The sequence below is a fragment of the Megascapheus bottae genome, chromosome 17 (assembly GCF_031878675.1).
Source record: "Megascapheus bottae isolate mThoBot1 chromosome 17, mThoBot2.hap1, whole genome shotgun sequence".
Taxonomy (NCBI): domain Eukaryota; kingdom Metazoa; phylum Chordata; class Mammalia; order Rodentia; family Geomyidae; genus Megascapheus; species Megascapheus bottae.
In genome coordinates this window covers 4874862-4894583 of record NC_143525.1, presented here as the reverse complement: position 1 = coordinate 4894583, position 19722 = coordinate 4874862, and the positions used below count along the sequence as shown (strand labels likewise).

The 19722-nt window shown below is 40.6% G+C and overlaps 1 protein-coding gene across 1 annotated transcript in view; it reads left to right on the top strand.

The window, feature by feature from the left end:
- The first annotated feature begins 1183 nt into the window (after positions 1 to 1183).
- Ulk2 (unc-51 like autophagy activating kinase 2) overlaps positions 1184 to 19722 on the top strand; it is a 70669-nt gene continuing 52130 nt past the window's right edge. The window contains exons 1-7 of the mRNA XM_090349465.1: positions 1184 to 1739; positions 2888 to 2980; positions 5131 to 5172; positions 13525 to 13557; positions 14053 to 14089; positions 18456 to 18629; positions 19342 to 19415. Of these exons, the coding sequence (XP_090205591.1) occupies positions 1650 to 1739; positions 2888 to 2980; positions 5131 to 5172; positions 13525 to 13557; positions 14053 to 14089; positions 18456 to 18629; positions 19342 to 19415 (543 nt within the window). The 5' untranslated portion in view covers positions 1184 to 1649. The remainder of the gene's footprint in view (positions 1740 to 2887; positions 2981 to 5130; positions 5173 to 13524; positions 13558 to 14052; positions 14090 to 18455; positions 18630 to 19341; positions 19416 to 19722) is intronic.

Sequence of the window (19722 nt, the reverse complement as noted above, 5' to 3'; positions counted from 1 at the left end):
TTTAAGATAGGGTCTCTCTACGTAGCCTTGCTAGGATTTGAAGCCTCTATGTCATTCCTACTGGCTTCAAACTCAAGATTCTCCTGCTTCAACCAGCCAAGTGGTGGGATTACAGGTGTGTACACCACACCTGGCTCTATAAATCTTTTTTTTTTTCCCCCAGAGCTGAGGACTGAACTTAGGGTCTTGTACCGGTGAGGCAAGGGCTCTTCCACTGAGCTAAATCCCCAAACCCCTATAAACCTCTTTATAAAGTAACCAGCTTTAGGAATTTTCATTTATCAATAGAAAATGGACTTACTCTGTGCTACTGTCATTAGCCAGAAACAAGAGACTAAGACAGGTTTCTCTCTGAATTTTAGGCTGTCTCAAGGCTGGAAGTATTTGAAGTCCTTGCTGGCCTTCAGAGATAGGCTTGAAGGGATAAGCAATGTATAGTAAATAATCTGAAAGCAAAACCCCCCCAAAAATGCAAGTGATGTACGTGGCCTGAGTTTTCCAGGGCATTTTCCAGCATATTGTTGACAAAATGGTTTCATAAGACACTTCCTTGGAACGTTGACAAAAAAAAATTCTTTGTCACTTGAACAATCTTAATAATCAGAAAAGAAGTCAGACCGACAGCAGCCAAGGAGAAATCTTGGAAAAGGCATGCAACCTCGAGTCAGTGCGTATAAGCATTTCTTAGAAGGGGGTTCTCTCAGAGGTCAAGGGAGCCTGCAGGAGGTGCATAATCACTGCCAGATATTACCCTATGATCTCTTTTTAGAGACTCTGAAATAGATCCCGAGAAGGATCAGAGAAAGTCGGCGGATTGTCCTCAGGTGTAAAGGGACATGAGAAAAGAGTTGTTCCTTCGACGTCACTGCTCAAGCAAAGCCCTGTCGCACCTGCAGCTGGGGTTCAAGAGCGGGCGGGGGTGGCTAGAATCTGCTCCCGCCGGCAGTACCGGCGCCTGCCTCGGGGGAACTAGCTGTGAATAAATAGGTTCGAGCCCGGCCCTCCCCGAGCACTTGTCAACTTGCTTTGGCAGCGGGCCCCCGAGCGTCGCGGGGCGCGCACTCCTTTTCTGGGTGGAGGGAGCGGGCCTCGCTGCGCGCTGCGTCCTACAAGACGTGCTGACGTCGCGGAGGGCCGGCAGTCGGCACGGGAGCGGCCGGCGCGCGCCTGTGCGTTGGGTTCCGTCGCGAGACCGCCTGGCGGGCGCTCGGGAGAGAGCGGCTGTGCGGTCTTTAGGGCGGCGGCCGCCACAGCTGGAGCGCCCTGGGTGGAAAGGGCCGCGGCGGCCTGAGGAGCAGGGGATGGGGAGGACCGGGCCCCTCATCTCTCTGAGGCGCACGTACAGCTCCTGGGGCGCACAGTGACAGTGGCGGCGCCCCTGGCCCGCTTCTCCAGAGAGCCCGCGGCGGGGCGGGCCATGAGGAGCGGCCGGGACCGGGCCAGGCCTCGCTGACCCCGGCTTCGCGCGGCGGCCACTTCTCCATTTCCGCTCCGGCCTCTCGGCATGAGCGTCCACCCGGGCCCGGGGCCGCGGCTGCCCCGGTCCCGCCGCCCACGGGTGTGCTCGGACCCCTCCGGCCCGAGGTGCTGATCCCGGTTCACCCTGCCGGCCGGCCAGCCTGCCCACTGTATGCCCCGGGGGCGCGGCCATGGAGGTGGTGGGCGATTTCGAATACAGCAAGAGGGACCTCGTGGGACACGGGGCCTTCGCCGTGGTCTTCCGGGGGCGGCACCGCCAGGTGAGCGCCCCCACCCCCAACCCCGCTCCCAGCCGTCCAGGGCGAGGCCGGGACCTCCGTGGGCTGCAGCCTGACTCGGGGTGGGGTGAGGTGGGGTGAGGTGCCTTCAAACTTAGCCGGGCTTCGGGACCCGACGCTTGCCACTAAGTTGGCTTACAAGCCCCGGCCTCCCATTGTGCGCCCTGTCCGTGTCGCGGGTTTGTTTTGGTCGTTCCGAGGATTGTTTTGAGGCCGGAGCCTCTAGGCAGCGCTCCACCTATCGACGGGCGTCAGGCCACTGATGTCCCCTTCTTGTCAGTGTGCTTGGTAACCACGGGACTCCACCCAAGAATACCCGAGGACCACCCCCCCCCGAAAATCAGCACGGTCCCTAGCACCTTCTGAGGCTCCAGCCATTGGACATACCTCTGGGTCCGTCCCCCCACCCCCGTTCTTAGGTTGCCCAGGCTTGTCACCTTTGTGGTTGATAATTTGCAGCCCCAGCGGAAAATGGGCGGGTTTCCCGTTAGCTGTAGCCTTAAAATGGGAGGTATCATTTCCCCAGCACTGTTTTCCCCTGCACCGAGATGAGACCGGGACCATCTTCCTTTCGTTTAGGCCAGCTCAGACGCGAATCCAAAAAACAAACACCACCACCACCACCATCAACAACAAAAACCAACGAATGTTAAAGCTTTTTAACACAAAACAAAACCCCTCCTAGTTCATGATTGGAGGTGTTGGATCTAAATTTGAAGAGGCAGTGGAAATAATACTAAGAGCTTTGACTGTATTGTTGACAAGGGGTATGTTAAAAGTGGGCTTTCTTTGTTGCTTATCTTTCAGTTAGTATTGACAGTAACTTAAAACTTGAGAAAAAGTGAAAATCTGGTATAATCCAGTGAAGTTAACCATATGACCCTCTGTCTCTTTTGTTGCTGTATGCTATCTTTTTCACAAACGTGGATCTTCATAGTTACCTTTTTTGGGGGCTGTGTTGAAGGACATTGGCTTGTTACACTGTCATTTATGAAAACATTTTCCTTTTGCAGAAGGTTGAGGTTCTTCATTTTTACTTGCTAGGTCATCTTTGTTCCTAAGATTTTTTTTTTCCTGTTGAGTTGTGTCTGATTAACAATTTGTGGAGTAACAATGTTTTTCTTTTTCAGAAAACTGATTGGGAGGTAGCAATTAAAAGTATTAATAAAAAGAACTTGTCAAAATCACAAATACTGCTTGGAAAGGAAATTAAAATCTTAAAGGTATGTTACATTATGTAGTATTGCATAGAAAGTTTAAACTTTAAAAAATTCAAATAAAATGAGTGTGTGCTAGCATCCTTTGTAATTTTGGTAGTTGGGCCCAAGTTCATTTTTGCATGCTCAGGTTTTTGAAATACTGAGTACTTTGATTTCTGTATTTAAAAATAGATATTTCTGACTCTTGGCTTTAGGGGAATTCTATGAAAACTGATTTTAGCTTTTCATAAGTCTCTTGTCTTATAGTTACTGTGTTATTGTTTGAAAAGAACAGGCAAGTACATCTGATACCTTGTTTATTATGTTGGAGAAATAGGGGTACTTGAGGTAATTTTTTCTTGTAAGACTGAAAGTTGATTTTTCTTGGAGGTGGTCTTTCTAAATACTCACAGTGTCTATAGTATTATCCAAGTCAAAGGCTGTGAGAAAAGAAGTTCCACAATAAAATAAATTTGAAAAAGCCTTGTTTACTGAATACTTGGACAGTCACAAAATACTTGGCTCACTAAAGAGAGTGAAGAATTCACTGAACCCAGTATTTCCCAGACTACATGTAAGAATGGGACCCTCAGGCAGCACTAACCAGTTTCCCTCAGAACTGTCTTGTGGAGAAGTGTTTCTGTAAGAATTAGAGAGCACTGGGCAGGGAGTTTGGCCTAGTGGTAGAATGCTTGTCTTTGATTTCTCAGTACCACATACATAGAAAAAAACTGGAAGTGCTGCTATGGCTCAAGAGTAGAGCTCTGCCCTTGAGAGAAGTCCAAGGACAATGTTCAGGCCCTGAGTTCAAGCTCCACGGCTGGCAAAAAAAAAAAAAAAAAGAAAGAAAAAAAATTAGCAGTTTTTTTTTCCCAGGCAGATTATATTTTTAAAAAGCACTTGCCATCAGATATTTATATTGATTTTTGAAAACTAGTACAAAATCTGTGATTATACTGTCCATAGCATTTGTTACAAGACTAAAAATTATGGTATAGGGGGGTGGGAAGTAGTTCCCAAGTCAAGTTACTGATTTTGGAGTGTTTTTTTTTTTGTACCAGTACTGGTACTCAAGGCCTGAGTACTGTCTCTTAGATTTTTGGTTAAGGCTGACACTCTCCCACTTGTGCCACAGTTCTACCTGTAGCTTTTTGCCTGGACTGGCTTCAAACCATGATTCTCAGTTCTCAGTCTCCTGGGTAGCTAAGATTACAGATATTTGAACCACCAGTGATTGACTCAAGTAAAGTTTTCTTTTTTAATTGTATTGTATTGTCATGTACAGAGGAGTTACAGTTACATATGTAAGGTAGTGTATATATTTCTTCTTAAACATTGTTACCCCTCCCACATTTTTCTCCCACTTTCCCACCCCAAGTTGTTTTTGTTTTTGCCAGTTTGGGGGCTTGAACTGAGGGCCTGAGCACCGTCCTTGGACTTTCCCAAGGCTAGAGTTCTACCACTTGAACCCCAGCACCACTTTCCGGCTTTGTGCATGCTAGGCAAGCACTCTACCACTAGGCCAAACTCCCAGCCCCTCCAAGTTGTTTATGAAAACTTCATAGGTGTCTTTATACAAAGGGATTTTAATTCAGCATGTCAGTTTATGTGTGCCATGCATCGCGATCACTGTCACTTCTTTCATCTTCAATTTCTCCCAAATCCACCTATCCCCTCAAGTTACCTGGTTCAGTTTTCACATACGTACATTGAATATTATGACTGCAATTGCACACCCTTCCTCTCTCCATTTGTCTACCTCCTTTCTCTTGAGCTCCATCCCTGACAAAACTTGTTTCAGTTTCCTGGTATTCATTTTGTTAAACTGTAAATTTATTGAAGAAGTTAGAGCTTTAGAATCTTCTCTGGCTTATACCATACTGTAGTCAGTGTGTGTGTGTGTGTGTGTGTGTGTGTGTGTGTACACATATGATCCTGTATATGTTTGCATAGATGTTTGCAATTTAGATCTAATTTCTACATATGCTCGAGTAAAATTTTATCAAACATTTCTTTTTGTTCTTTCATAGATTTAGCTTTTAGGCTGTTAACAAGTGTATAATATAGTAGATACAGTGTATTTGTATTTGTGTGTACTTTCTATTTGCATACTGAAATATATTTTAATTGCTAAAATAAATATTAATATTTTTACTTTTCCCTTTCCTTACCAGGAACTTCAGCATGAAAATATTGTAGCACTCTATGATGTTCAGGTACCTTATTTTGGATTTTTTAGCAAAACTAAAAAAATTGTAAAAAAATTTCTATTTAATACAAATCATTGTCTTAACAGAAACTGAAAATTTTCAGTTCTTGTTGAAAAGATAGTTGGAGTTAAATTAAGAAATTGTTTAAAATAGCATAGAGCAGTAGGCTAAAAGAAATTAATGGGCTGCATGAGAGTAAATTTATTAACAATTGATGGTATATTGTAGGTGTTGTATTTTTAGAGTATGCAAAGGAATACTGACACCAAATCTTGCATTTCTGTAATAAATGTAGAAAAGAATACTGTAGACTACTTAAAAACTAAATAAAATGGAGTTTTTCTTCATAGAAAATATTTTTATTTGTAAATAATATTATTTACAAGTTACTATTATGCTATTAATTAGTTATAATAAATAGGAAAATTAAATGAGTAAAATTTAGCAAGAATGTTGTGTGTATTCATCATCTAGATATACATGTGATTATCAACATGTCATTCATTAGCATTGCATTTGCATTTGGAGATGAGACAACTAGGTTCTAAAGTCTTTTTTTTTTTTTTTTTGTCATGAGGCTTCAACTCAGTGCCTGGGCTCTGACCCTAAGCACTTCAGCTCAAGGCTAGTGCTCTACCATTTTAAGCCATAGCACCAATTTCAGTTTTCTGGTGGTTAATTGGAGATAAGTGTCTCACGGACTTTCATGCCAGACTGGTTTTGAACTGCGATCCTCAGACCTCAGCCTCCTGAATAGCTAGAATTATAGGTGTGAGCTACCAGTACCTGGTTTAAAGTCATCTTTTAAGGCAAAATTTTCTGTAGCTAGAATTATTTTTTATCCTTTTATTTATATAGTTGTTTATTTAGTGTTAATACTGGGACTTGAACTCAGGGCCTGTGTGTTTCCCCTGGCTTTTTTACTCAGGGCTGGCATTTTACCATTACTATTACTATGTAAGTCTTCCAAGTTGAGACTTTGGAGAAAAGATATGGAAAGACAATGTGCAAACATGATACTTTGTTGTGAAAGAGCTTGTAGTACATTAGACTGTAGGAGAAAAACACAAAACTATTCTATTCCATGAACTAATAAAGAAACTCTGTTTGTTTTGTTTTATGCCAATCCTGGGACTTGACCTCAGGGCCCCTGGGCACTGTCCCCAAGCTTTTATTTTGGTTCTGCCACTTGAACCACACACAGTTCCACTTCTGACTTTTGGTAGTTAATTGGACATGAGTCTCACAGACTTTCTTGTCCAGAATGGCTTTGAACTATAATTCTCAGATATCAGTTTCTGCAGTAGCTAAGATAGTAGGAGTGAGCCACTTACACTCAGCTTCTTTATCTTTTTAATAGGCTAGTTTTGGAGAAAACTGTTGTTGTGGATAGAGTATTAGATGAAGTAGTTGTCCTAAATTTAGGAACCATATGATGTTGAAAAATCTTTTTTGTATACTAGAATTATGTTTGACTAATGAGATCCATGGGAATTGAACATAGTGAAGGAATAAAAGATTCAGGCTTCCTTGCCACTCTTTATGGTAGTCTAGCATGCATAATACATTTTTTTTCCTTTTTGTTTAGTTTGGGCAGTTGAATTCCAATGAAGTAAATGGCCATGTTAGATGATTCTATTATATTTTTAGCCAATGTATTTTATGTGTTCATTTGCTTTATTTAACTTCATTTATGTTCAAGTTTTTGTCTATCATATACCAGGCATTGATTGCTAGAAATAAAGCAATGAATAAAACAGAAGTCATTTCCCCTCAGTGTGCTTAATTTTAGTGGGGTGAGACAAAATAGATTGTTCTAAATACACATTTTTTCCCTAAATATACTCCTTTTTTAGTCATACTTTATGTGACCATTTTCTACAAGATATTTATATCCATGTTATAAGATAGTTTTCTAAGCTTTTCTCATTACAGAAAAACACTATACCTTTGGTTTTTAGATTTGGAATTACAAAGTCATATAGTATACGTTGTTTTAGGGTTTTTGATTATACAGTGGCTGCTTTCCAAAATTTTTGAAATTTAAGTTCCAGTACACTGAAAATGTGAATACTGTAGTTGTATTTTATTACTTGTTTAAATTCATCCCTTCATTTGACAATTTCCAAGCCGTGTTGAAAAAGATACCATAAAGTCAAAACTAAACTCATCCCTCAGCTTCTAGTTGAAATGTCATTCTCAGAGGTATTTGTGTTGTTTATTTTAGTCTCTAGAGATGGCACCAAGTGCCATCCTAGTGTATAACCTATTACAGAAATTGTTAAAATATTTACTCTTACATTGAGTCTAAGGAGGTTCCATGAAGAAATGATGTTTAAATAGACTTGATAGGTAGGGAAGAAGTTTAAGCTAGGGAATGATAGCAAAAGATCAAGTCAGAGCCGGGTGAGGTGGCTCACACCTGTAATCCTCGCTACTCAGGAGGCTGAGATCTGAGGATCAAGGTTCAAAGCCATCCTAGGCACAACCCTCCCCCCACCCCACCCCCACTCTTATCTCCATTAATCACTAGAAAAGGGAAATGGGGCTATGGCTGAAGAGGTAGGGTGGTAGCCTTGAGATGAAGAGCTCAGAGACAACACCCAGGCCCAGGAGTAGGGCAGTAGCCTTGAGCTGAAGAGCTCCAGTACAGCGCCCAGGCCAAGAGTTCAAGCACCATGACCATCAAAAAAATAAATAAAATAAAGTCAGTTTTCCCCAAGAATTGAAGCCTTCAGTAAAGACTATAGATCATTGAGTTTTAAGGATCTGAGAGAAGGCCAGTGTGATTAGAATACAGAAAGAATGATGTTGAAGAAGTTAGCAGGTGCCAATTATGTATGATGTAAAGACAATACTAAAGGATATTCTAGGGACAGTGAAAAAACAGAATGAAGTCATGTGTGTTTTTCAAAGAGAAATCCTAAACATTCTAGGCTGGATACAGTGGCTTAAACCTGTATTCCTAGCTACTTGAAAGCATAGTTTGGGGAAACACACTTCAAATCTAGCCTTTATATAAAAGTTGACAAGATTCTATCTCAACTACTGGCTGGGTACAATTGTTCACCTCTGCCATCCAAAGCTAAGGAGGAAGCAAAATGAATGACTTGGTGCAGTCGTGCATACCTGCAATCAGAGACAAAGGGAAACACAAATAGGAAGGTAGGGAGCAAAAGGGGTAAAACTTATTGAACTGTATTATAAACATAAGTGAAAATATAACAATGAAATGGGATAAAGTTCAGGCCAGCCTGGGCATAAAGAAAGACTTTATCTTGAAAATAAATGAATAAAGCAATTAATAGAGTGGCTTAAGTGTAAGGTATCTTTCAACTATACTTATAGTGTAAGGCTGTACAGTTCTTCAAGGGAAATAAATCTAAGGAATTTTTTTCCTTTTTTTTTTCCCCCTGTGAGTATAGACTAGTTGGAGAATAAATGTAGAAAAACTGATTATACTTAAATTAGCAAAAATACTGAACCAGAGTCTGGGAGTTTGGCCTAGTGGTAGAGTGCTTGCCTAGCATGCACAAAAACCCAGGTTCGATTCCTCAGTACCACATGCATAGAAAAAGCCAGAAGTGGTACTGTGGCTCAAGTGGTAGAGCTCTAGCCTTGAGAAAGCCCAAGGATAGTGCTCAGGCCCTGACTGGAAGACTCAGGACTGGCAAACAAACAAAAACTGACCTAAATGTGTGGTTTAGTGATAGATCACCAACTATGAGGGGAAAAAAAGCCAAGTGAGAATGAATTCAAGCCCTAGTATCAGCACAGAACAAATCCAGAAACTCAAAATATAAAGGCTGGAGGGCCTAGAGCCAGTAACTCATTCTTGTAATCCTAGCTACTGAGGATTGCAGTTTGAAGCCAGCCTGGGCAGGTAAGTCCAAGAGACTCTTACCTCCATTTAGCTACCAAAAAAGCCAGAAGTGGAGCTGTGGTTCAAGTGGTAGAGCCTGAGCAAAAAAGCCCAGGGATAGATCCCAGGACCGGAATTCATTCCCTATTGCCAGCACAAAAGAAAGCAGGGGGCTGGAGACATTCCTGCCTAACAACTGTGAGGTCCTGAATTCATACCCCAGTACCAAAAATGGGTGCCAGGGAAAGCAGAGAAATAGGATCTGTGTTTTAGGAATTCGAGATTTTTCTTTTTATCTTTATTAATGCTTTCCTTTTGTATCACATTGTTGTTTTCTCCAGTTTTACCTGTAGTTACCTAAATTGTGCTCTGAAAAATCCCTGCTAATTTTTTAATGGGTGATCACCTTTCTAATTTTTTAAATCTATTTTTCCAAATTACAGAAGTATTAGGACTTTCATGTAAAAATAATTAAAGTAGTCTAACAATATATAAGGCAAAAAAGGAAAGCTGGACACAGTGGCTCTAAGCCTAGCCACTCAGGAGACTGAGATTGCAAGAATCATAGCTCCAGACCAGCCTAGACAAAAAGTTTGAATAGCTGAATACAATGACACACACCTTCCTAGCTATGTGGGAAGTTTAAATAGAATGATCACAGTTCAGGCTAGCTTAGGTCATAAAGAGAGAACCAACTTGAAAACTAATGCAAAACAAAAATGACTGGAATCTGGCTGGTAAAATGTTTGCTTGGCAAGTGCAAGGTCAATTTAAACCCCAGTACTGCCAAACACAGAATTTTTTTTTTGTCAGTTGTGGGGCTTGAACTCTGGGCCTGGGCACTGTCCCTGAGCTCTTCAGCTCCAGACTACCACCCTGTGCCTTGAGCCACAGCCCCACTTGCAATTTTCTAGTGGTTAATTGGAAATAAGAGTCTCATGGACTTTAGTGCCCTGGCTGGTGTTGAACTCGGACTGGGAGCTGTCCTTAAGCTCTTCGGCTATCACCCCACCCTGCATCCAAGCCTCACTTCCCGTTTTCTAGAGGTTTATTGGAGATAAGATTCTCAGGTCCTTTTGTGCCTGGGCTGGCTTTGAACCTTGATCCTCAGATCTCAGCCTCCTGAGTAACTAGGATTACAGGCATAGGCCACCATCCCTGGCTAGAATTCTTTTTTTTTTGAAGTAGTTATACTATGGTGCTGTTATGTGATTGGGCAATACTGATTTACTTGAAAAACAATAACAAAACATTTTAGATTGAGATTATTGAGTCTTATTACTTTAGGGATAGGATATTTAGTCTGGATTTGACTGCTCAAAAATTATGTAGTTCAAAAAGAGAGTTTAGATCTCAGGAGGCTGAGATCTGCCAGCCTAGCCACTAAGATCCATGAGACTCTTATCTCTAATTAATCACCAGAAAACTGGAAGTGGTACTGTGATTCAAGAGGTATTATGGTAACCTTGAGCTGAAGAGCTCAGGGATAGGCTCAGGCCCAGAGTTTTAAGTCTCTCCCTCTCTCCCTCTCCCCTCTCCCCCCTCTCCCCTCTCCCCTCTCCCCTCTCCCCTCTCTCTCCCTTCTCCCCCTCTCCCCTCTCTCCCCTCTCTCCCCTCTCTCCCCTCTCTCCCCTCTCTCCCCTCTCTCCCCTCTCTCCCCTCTCCCCCCTCTCCCCTCTCCCCTCTCCCCCCTCTCCCCTCTCCCCTCTCCCCCCTCTCCCCTCTCCCCTCTCTCTCTCCCTCTCTTTCTCTCTCTTTCTCTCTCTTTCTCTCTCTCTCTCTCTCTCTGTCATGTGCACACACCCACATACATGATATGTTTGTTTGTTTTCTTTAGTTTTATTTCTGATAGGAGAAAGCAAGCCAGCTTGCTTGAGCAAGTCAACCAGCCTCCCTGACTGCTTCCCTCTTTCACTTTCTTTAAGATAGGGTTTTCCTGTGTAGCTCATATTGGCCTAGAAATCACAATTCTGCTACCTTAACCTCCTAATTGCTGGGATTATAGAGCCGTATCACTGTTCCCAGTAAGGAAGCTTTTTTTTCCTTACAGACTCAGTCTTCTAGCTTGCTGAGTTCTAGCAATTCTCCACCTGCTTCCTTATTTGTCAGGGAAGTGCTGCTGTTAGAGAAACCAGGCATCTGTTTAAGCATCTCTATGTTGGTTGGGATCCTGCCATGATAGGAGCTGGCTTCTTCCTTTTTTTTTTTTTGGCCAGTCCTGGGGCTTGAACTCAGGGCCTATGCACAGTCCTTGGACACTTTTTGCTCAGTGCTAGCACCCTGCCACTTGAGCCACAGCACCACTTCTGATCTTTTCTGAGTATGTGGTACTGAGGAATCAAACCCAGGACTTCGTGCATGCTTAGGTGACGGGCACTCTACCACGACACTATGCTCCCGGTCCCTTCTCTCTTTTCAAAGAGTAAAGGTAGCACCTTTTATGGGAACTTTCATATAATTTTAGGATTAAAGAATTGGGTACAATGCGTTCACTTTTTTTACTTTGTTCTCTTAAGAAATAAGTTAAACAAATTATCCTAAGTCCCTCAATTTCTTGCAGATATAATTTTACCTTCAGATGTTGAACTGCTGCTCCCAGGCAATGGTGATGGTGGTGCAAAAATTCCATGGCAGCCCCTTGTGTTCCTCACTGTATATTAGACTTAGTATCCAGAGGAAAGTTTTTATTTCTGATTGAAGTGAATAGATTTGAAAAAATCAAGTAAAAACTGAATTTATGTCAAAATGAAATAAAACAGATCTAACCAATATCCAGGGTTTGTGGATTTTGTTTTGTTTTGTTTTGTTTTATGGTATTAAGAATGGGGTTAGAACCTAAGGTCTCATTCCCTTCAAAACAAGTGCTCTACTTGGAGAGCCATACTCATAGCCCGGAGTTATTACTGCTTTAAAACTTTTTTTTATTACTGTTAATGTTTGTATATCTTTTATTGTGGACCTGTCGAAATTACTCCTTGACTAGCCCTGATCCTTAAACTGATGTAGAACAGTCCCCTCTGTCCTAACCTTCTTGTTTTCCTGTAGAATGCTTGTCTTTGAATTTAGCATCAGAGTTGAAGCCTAGTACTATTTGGAAACACTGTTTTTAAATCACATTTAAGCACTGGCTTAATCTATAGAGAACTCAAGTTTAGAACTTAGCTAATATTATAAAAGTAGTCATTGTCCAGCCAAGTAATCATTCTTTAAGTTACTTATCCAAGGTAAGTAACCAAGATTTGAAAGACTTTAAAATTACTTCAATAATCCTAAAAAAATCTTGAAACAGTGGCTAGTAAAGCATAGCAGTAAAGTGCTTGCCTAGAATGCATGAAGCCCTGGGTTCAATTCCTTGGTTACCACATATACAGAAAAAGGTGGAACTGGTGCTGTGGCTCAAGTGGTAGAGCACCAGCCTTGAGAAAGCTGAAGGACAGTACCCAGGCCTTGAGTTCAAGCCCTAGGACTGGCCAAAAAAAGTAAAAATAAAATAAAATCTCGAAACATAACTTTGTATAGCATGATAAAAACATCTTACCTTTTTCCAAAAATTTCCTGGAAATGTGATTGTCTCAAATAAATAATAAAACCAGAAAAACAAAAACTACTCATCCTACATGATGTGTTCTGAAATTAGATTGTGTATGTAGTATTGCAGGTAATTTTGGTACCCAACTCTAAACTTTAAAAAGTGGAATTGCCTTTGAAGACCAAGGAATCCTCTCTTTTTTCACATGTGGTATATTTATCATGCTTTTTAATTTTAAATGTTGTTTTGCTTTTTGCCAGTCATGGGGCTTGAACTCAGGGCCTGAGCACTGTTCTTGGACTTTCTCAAGGCTAGAGCTCTACCACTTGAGCCACAGCACCACTTCTAGCTTTTTTCTATATATGTGGTACTGAGGAATGGATCCTGGGTCTTCCTGCATGCTAGACAAGCACTCTACCACTAGGCCAAACTCCTGGCCCCTTAAATATTGTTTAAGCCAGTCATAATCAGAAGACAAATTACTGTTTAATTCTTTGCTGAAACAGAATTGAACTTCTTAGTCACTACTCCTTAAGTATCACCAAAATTTGATTTGAAGCCAGGCACTTGTGGCCTGTAATCCTAGCTACAGAAATCTGAGACTTTTTTCTTCCATTAACCATCAGAAAGTCAGAAGCAGAGCTGTGACCTAAGTGGAAGAATAATAGCCTTGAGTGAAGAAGCTCAGAAACAGTGTGTAGACCTTGAGTTCAAAACCTAATAATGGACAGGCGCACACACACACACAGCCCGGTTGATTTGAGGGCTGGAGGTTTATGTGGCTCAAGTGATAGACCATCTGCCTCCTCCTAAGCATGAGGCCCTGAGTTCAAACTTCATTACTGCCAAAATCATCAAAAACAAGAGAAAACTTGATTTGGCTTTGCAGAGGAGATGCCTTATGATTTATTATTTTTAAGCTTAGTGTTTTTCTTCTTTTAGTGATAGCTGTATATTTACTTTGCAGGAATTACCCAACTCTGTCTTTCTGGTAATGGAGGTAGGTATCATACTAGCTTCTGTTTAATTTACTTCAAATTCCTTTTGATTTATGTGTGTTTTAAAATCAACAATAGATTGCTAGGATTTTTTGATTAATAAAGTCAACTTAAAGAATTTGATTTTATTATGTAAGGAATATAAAATCCAAACATTTGTCTGGGTATGGTGGCTTATGCCTGCATCCTAGCTACTCAGGAGGCTGAGATCTGAGGATCTTGGTTCTAAACCAGCCTGGGCACAAAGAGAAGTGGGGCTTGGCTCATGGGTAAGGTTGTAACCTTGAGCTGAAGAGCTCAGGGATAATGCCCAGGCCTAGAGTTCAAGCCCATGACTGACAAAAAAATAAATAAATAAAACATTTGGATTATACAGTTCTATTTTTAGATTTATATTGCATACAAGTGAGTTTTTTAAATTCATGTTTGCTGAGAAGAGGTTAAATTAATCTTAAATCACCACTCTTATTTTAATTATTTTTTCTTTTTTGTATCAGTATTGCAATGGTGGAGACCTGGCAGATTATTTGCAAGGTAACTTTATATGTGTTAAATGTTCAGTAAAGATAATACTGCAGTCTGTTTAATCTTGACAAATGCTTCGGAAATATGCTTCTGTTTCCTGTAGTTGTGTAGAAATACTCAATAAATGTTTTCCTATTTGTTTAACATGCTGTCACTTTGCTGACCAACTATTTTTTAAGTACTTATCCTTTTTACATTTCTCTGTGATGTTGGGGTGGGGGAGGTACTTTTCTCTGAAGAAATCAAATAGAATTTCTGTTCTTTAAAAGGTTGACTGGGCTGGGAATGTGGCTTAGTGCTAGAGTGATTGCCCAGCATGCATAGGAAGCCTTGGATTTGATTCTTTAGTACCACATAAACAGAAAGGGCCAGAAGTAGCTTTGAGGCTCCAATGGTAGAATGCTGGCCTTGATCAAAAGAGGCTCAGGGACAGTGCCCAGTTCCTGAGATAAAGCCCCAGGATTGGCTAAATAGAAAGAAAATAATAATAAAAGGTTGATTGATCCAGGCACTAGTACCTCATAGCTAGTTCATCAGGCTGAGATAAGAGAGTCTTTATTTGAGGCCAGACTGGGCATATCTGAGACTCTTTCTCAGCCTGTTGCTGGATGCTGTGGCACATGCTTTTCATCCAAGCTACATGGGAGGCTGGGAGAATCTCATTCCAGGCCAGTCTGGACAAAAAAAACAAGAGCCTATCTCTAAATAATGTGTAAAAGTGGCGAGGATGTGTTGGTAGAGTGCCTGACAAGCAAGTAAGCCCTGAATTCAAACCTCAGTACTGCAAAAACAAAACACTTGACTGGGTTTCAGTAAACTGTTAATCCTTTCATTTCTTTCAAAATTAGTCATAGTGAAAGACTATAATCAAGAATGTATTTTTAGTAACAATTATTATAATTATAAAATGTTAACCCCAATAATGCTATAAGGGATTAAATGTACCACTGAAATCAATTTTTGTGCCAGTCCTGGGGCTTGAGCTCAGGACCTGACCACTGTCCCTGAGCTTTTATGCTCAAAGCTAGTACTCTACAACTTGAGCCTCAGCTCCCCTTCTGGCTTTTTGTTGGTTAATTGGAGGTAACAGTTTCATGGGTTTCTTTGCCTGGGCTGGCATCAAACCATAATCCTCAGATCTCAGCCTCTTGATTAAGTAGGATTACAGACTTGAGCTAACTGCCCAGTTATATGGTACTTGAAATTCTGTATCCAGGAAGTAGATACAGAACTCCAGAACCCACCAAAGCAATTCTGTGTCCAAAATGCATGCATACAGAATTTGAAACATTCGGTTCAAATTGTATTCTTCCAAAGGCTTGCTCTCTCCCTACCTCCAGCCCCTTACATACACACACACACACAAACACACACGCACGCACACACAGAGCTAGTGCTCTGCCACTTTTGTCACAGTTCTAATACTTTTTTTGTGATCAGTTGGAATTAAGGATCTCACAGACTTGCTGGCTTTGAACCGTGATTCTCAGATATCAGCCTCTGGGTAGCTAGGATTACACCAGCACCTAGTTCAAAGTATTTTGTTTTAATAATGCTATATGAGGCCAGCATCTACTTATTCATTCCTTAAAATATCTAAGAATATCATGCAGTCAGATTGTGAATGACTCATATTCATGGGGTAATTAGTGGTAAAAGCACTGGTGATGAGACTTCAGTGCAATGGGTACCAACAATTTTATGAAAGAAAAGCTATTTCAAGCTGGAGTCATAGCTCAAGCAGTAGCATGCTTACCAGAGTTAAAATTTCTGTACTTAAAAAAAAAAAAAAGAAAGGAAAACCATCTAGCTAGACTACAATTAAAAATGAGACTTACAGCTAGGCACAGTGGCTTATGCCTATAATCCTAGCTACTGAGGAGGCTGATATCTGAGAATCTCGGTTCAAAGCCAGCCCAGGCAATAAAGTCCATGAGACTCTTATCTCTTAATTAACCACCAGAAAACCAGAAGTGGCACTGTGGCTCAAGGAGTAAGACAGTAGCCTTGAGCTGAAGAGCTCAGGAACAATGCCTAAGCCGCCAGCGAGTTCAAGCCTCTATGACTAACAGAGAGAGAGAGGGAGGGAGGGAGACAACAGACTTTGGCTTAGTGGTAGAGTGCTTGCCTCGAATGCACAAAGACCTGGGTTCAATTCCTCGGTACCAAGTACACAGAAAAAGCTAGAAGTGGCACTGTGGCCCAAGTGGTAGAGCTCTAGCCTTGAGAAAGCCCAAGGACAGTCTCTGGCCCTGAGCTCAATCCCAGGACTACTGGGGAGGGAGAGAGAAAGAGAGGGGGAGGGGAGTCAGAGAGAGACTGACTTAACCAGGTACCAGTGGCACATGCCTATAATCCTATCTACTCAAGAGGCTGAGATCTGAGGATTATGGGTCAAAAGCCAGCCTAGGCAGACAAGTATGTGATTCTTATCTGTAGTAATCATAAAAAAGCTGAAAGTGGTTATGTGGCTTAACTGATAGTATCAGCTTTGAGTGAAAAGCAAAGGGACAGTACTCGGGCCCAGAGTTCAAGCCCCAGTACTGGCACACATAAAAAATGTCATGAGTGGGCCTGGAGTGTGGCTTGGTAAAATGCTTGCCTAGCATGCATGAAGCCCTGAGTTCAATTCCTTGGTGCCATACACAGAGAAATGCCTAAAGTGGTGATGTGGCTCAAGTGGTAGAATGCTAGCCTTGAGAAAGCTTAAGGACAGTACTCAGGTCTTGAGTTCAAGGGCCAGGACTGGCAAAAAAAAAAAAAAAAGCCAATGTCATGAGTTAATAGAAGCAGTGAGTCAAATGGGTACTTTTCATTCATTTCCAAAAGAAATGATTTAAAGTTAAGGAGCACCAAAATGTCTTTTCTGTCTTTGACTCTTGCATTCTTCGACATCTAGTATTCTAGATTCAAGTATCCTTCTACTAGGATCAGACTCTGACAATTGCCAGACAAGAGCTCTCATTAGGATAGCAGGTTCCTTCATAAACAAGTATTACTCCCCAGTATAGCACTTTACCTAGTGTAGCAGATTTAAGTTAATTTTGACAACATCTTTGTCTATGATGTTGAACTTTGCATTTGGGATTTCAAGAGCAATATTGTCAGAACAGGGGACCAGATAGCACAAAACTAAAGAACTTTAATGTTAACCTTAAGTTAACCAGATAAGCGCAGTTCTAATTCCAATGTTTATGCTTCTTTTTAAAATTTATAATTATCATTATTATTTTTGCTAGTCCTAGAGAGTGAACTCAGGGCCTGAGCACTGTCCTTGGACTTTCCTCAACTCTATTGCTCTACTACTTGAACTACAGCACCACTTCTGGCTTTTCTATGTATGTGGTACCAAGGAGTCAAATCCAGGTCTTTGTGCATGCTGGGCAAGCACTCTACCACTAGACCAAACTCTGGGCCTGTTTATGCTTCTTACTGTGTGATTTTGATTTTTCTTTCAGTTGTGGGGCTTGAATGCAGGGCCTAGTTGTTGTCCCTAAGCTCTTTCACTTAAGGCTGGTCTCTGTCGTGTTGAGCTAAAATGCTGCTTCCAGTTTTCTAGTGGTTAATTGGAGATAAGAGTCTCACCGGCTTTCCTACCGAGATTGGCTTCAAATCACAATCCTTAGATCTCAGCCTCCTGAGTAGCTAGGATTACAGTGGTGAGCCACCAGCACCTGGCAGTAAAATGATTTTTAAAATCATGAAGTATCGTTTGCCTTCTCATTGAAGTGATTTTAAAACTATATAATTGACTTCTTCCAGGTTTTAATGTTATTCTCACTTTTTAAAATTATACACGAAAGTAATATATAGAACATACTTTGAAAGTTGTAAAGACAAAAATGTGTTCATAGAGACCTGCTTGCTCACTGCTGGAACTACTACTTGATCTATACCTCCAGGCTAGCTTTTTGCTAGTTAATTGGAGGTGAAATCTCACAGCCAGGCTGGCATGAATCCATAACTTTCACATAAGAATTTATCCTATTTTTAATTTGTGCTTATAAAATGATTAACTATTCAACTAACATGAAGAGGAATTTATTTTCTGGATTGTAAAGGAGATTCACATTCATTGAGCACTTCTGTGTCCCACAACTATGTTGGTAACTTGAACAGTAAAGATTGCAAGGGAAAAGAAAAAAAAAGTAATGAAAACAAAATGCAAATCAATTCTTTTTATAGCAGATTGGTTGTAAATTTTGAGATGTTTAATAATTTTTCATAGACCTCAATTATTGAAGTATAAAAAAGGAATAAAGGTGACTATCAGTTCCTTATTCCATACATGCCTTTTCTCACAACTCACTTCTCTTGATGGAATGTCAATGGTATCTGTTGTTGTGTACTTAAATATTCATGTGACTACTTCCAGCTAAAGGAACTCTCAGCGAAGATACTATCAGAGTGTTTCTTCATCAGATTGCAGCTGCCATGCGAATCCTACATAGCAAAGGAATAATCCACAGGGATCTCAAACCACAAAACATTTTATTGTCTTATGCCAATCGCCGAAAGTCAAGTGTCAGTGGTATTCGCATCAAAATAGGTAAATAGCCATGTCTTGTTTCACAGTAAAGAGAATTTGAGACTCAGTACTTTCAGGTTATTTTCATTCAGCTTTGTTTGAATGATAAATTTTATTGATGTAATAAAACTTCTGTGGAATTCAAGTCTGTGAATCCTTTTCTTTATTAGTAATTTATGCTCAGTCTTACAAGGGCCAAACTCTAAATATGGATCTCAGTAACATTCTTCCTCTCTCCAAGATAAAGATGATGTAGTTTGGATACTAGCAGCAAATTTCTAACTCTTAATTCTTTAGCTAATGAGATCTTGACATAGAAATCCAAAAGATCATATAGTTCAGTCTTTAGCAGTGTTTAGTTCTTTTGTTTATAAACTTACTAGAAGCTGTTATTAAGGACAGTTTAAATTCCATATTTATTATTGATACTTAGAGTAACATCATAAGCATTTTCACTTGTAGAGATTGCTGTTCCTTAATTAGAAAATTAGAAGTGACATGGGCAGAACACTAGCCTTGAGCAATAAGTGTCCCAGGACCATGCCCAGGTCCTGAGTTTAAGCCCCAGGACTAAGAAAAAAGAAAATCTCAAGGAAATTAGAAGTGACTTAAACATTATTACTACTAGTTTTTAGCTTATTGAAACTGAGGTAGCTACTTTTTTCACTTTAGTGGATAGACCAATTAGCTTTACAAAGTTATTTATTTTTCTACTTCTTATTTTGTGAAATAGCGGATTTTGGCTTTGCCCGTTACCTGCATAGTAACATGATGGCTGCAACATTGTGTGGATCCCCAATGTACATGGTGAGAAACACTTAATCCTAGAATTTGAAACACAACTTGATAATGCACTAGTATTTAAGTATAATGCTTATTGTGTAAATAAGATGTGCTTTTTAATATATGATTTGAATTGTTATTTAGGTTAATTATTTTTACCAAAATGCTATAATAGATTTTTTTTTTTGGTCAGTGTGGGGTTTTAACTTAGGGCCTGAACACTATGCCTGAGCTTCTTTTCCTCAAGGCTAGCACTTTACTACTTACAGCTCCACTTCCGGCTTTTTCAATTTATGTAGTATTGAGGAATCAAACACATGCATGCTAGGCA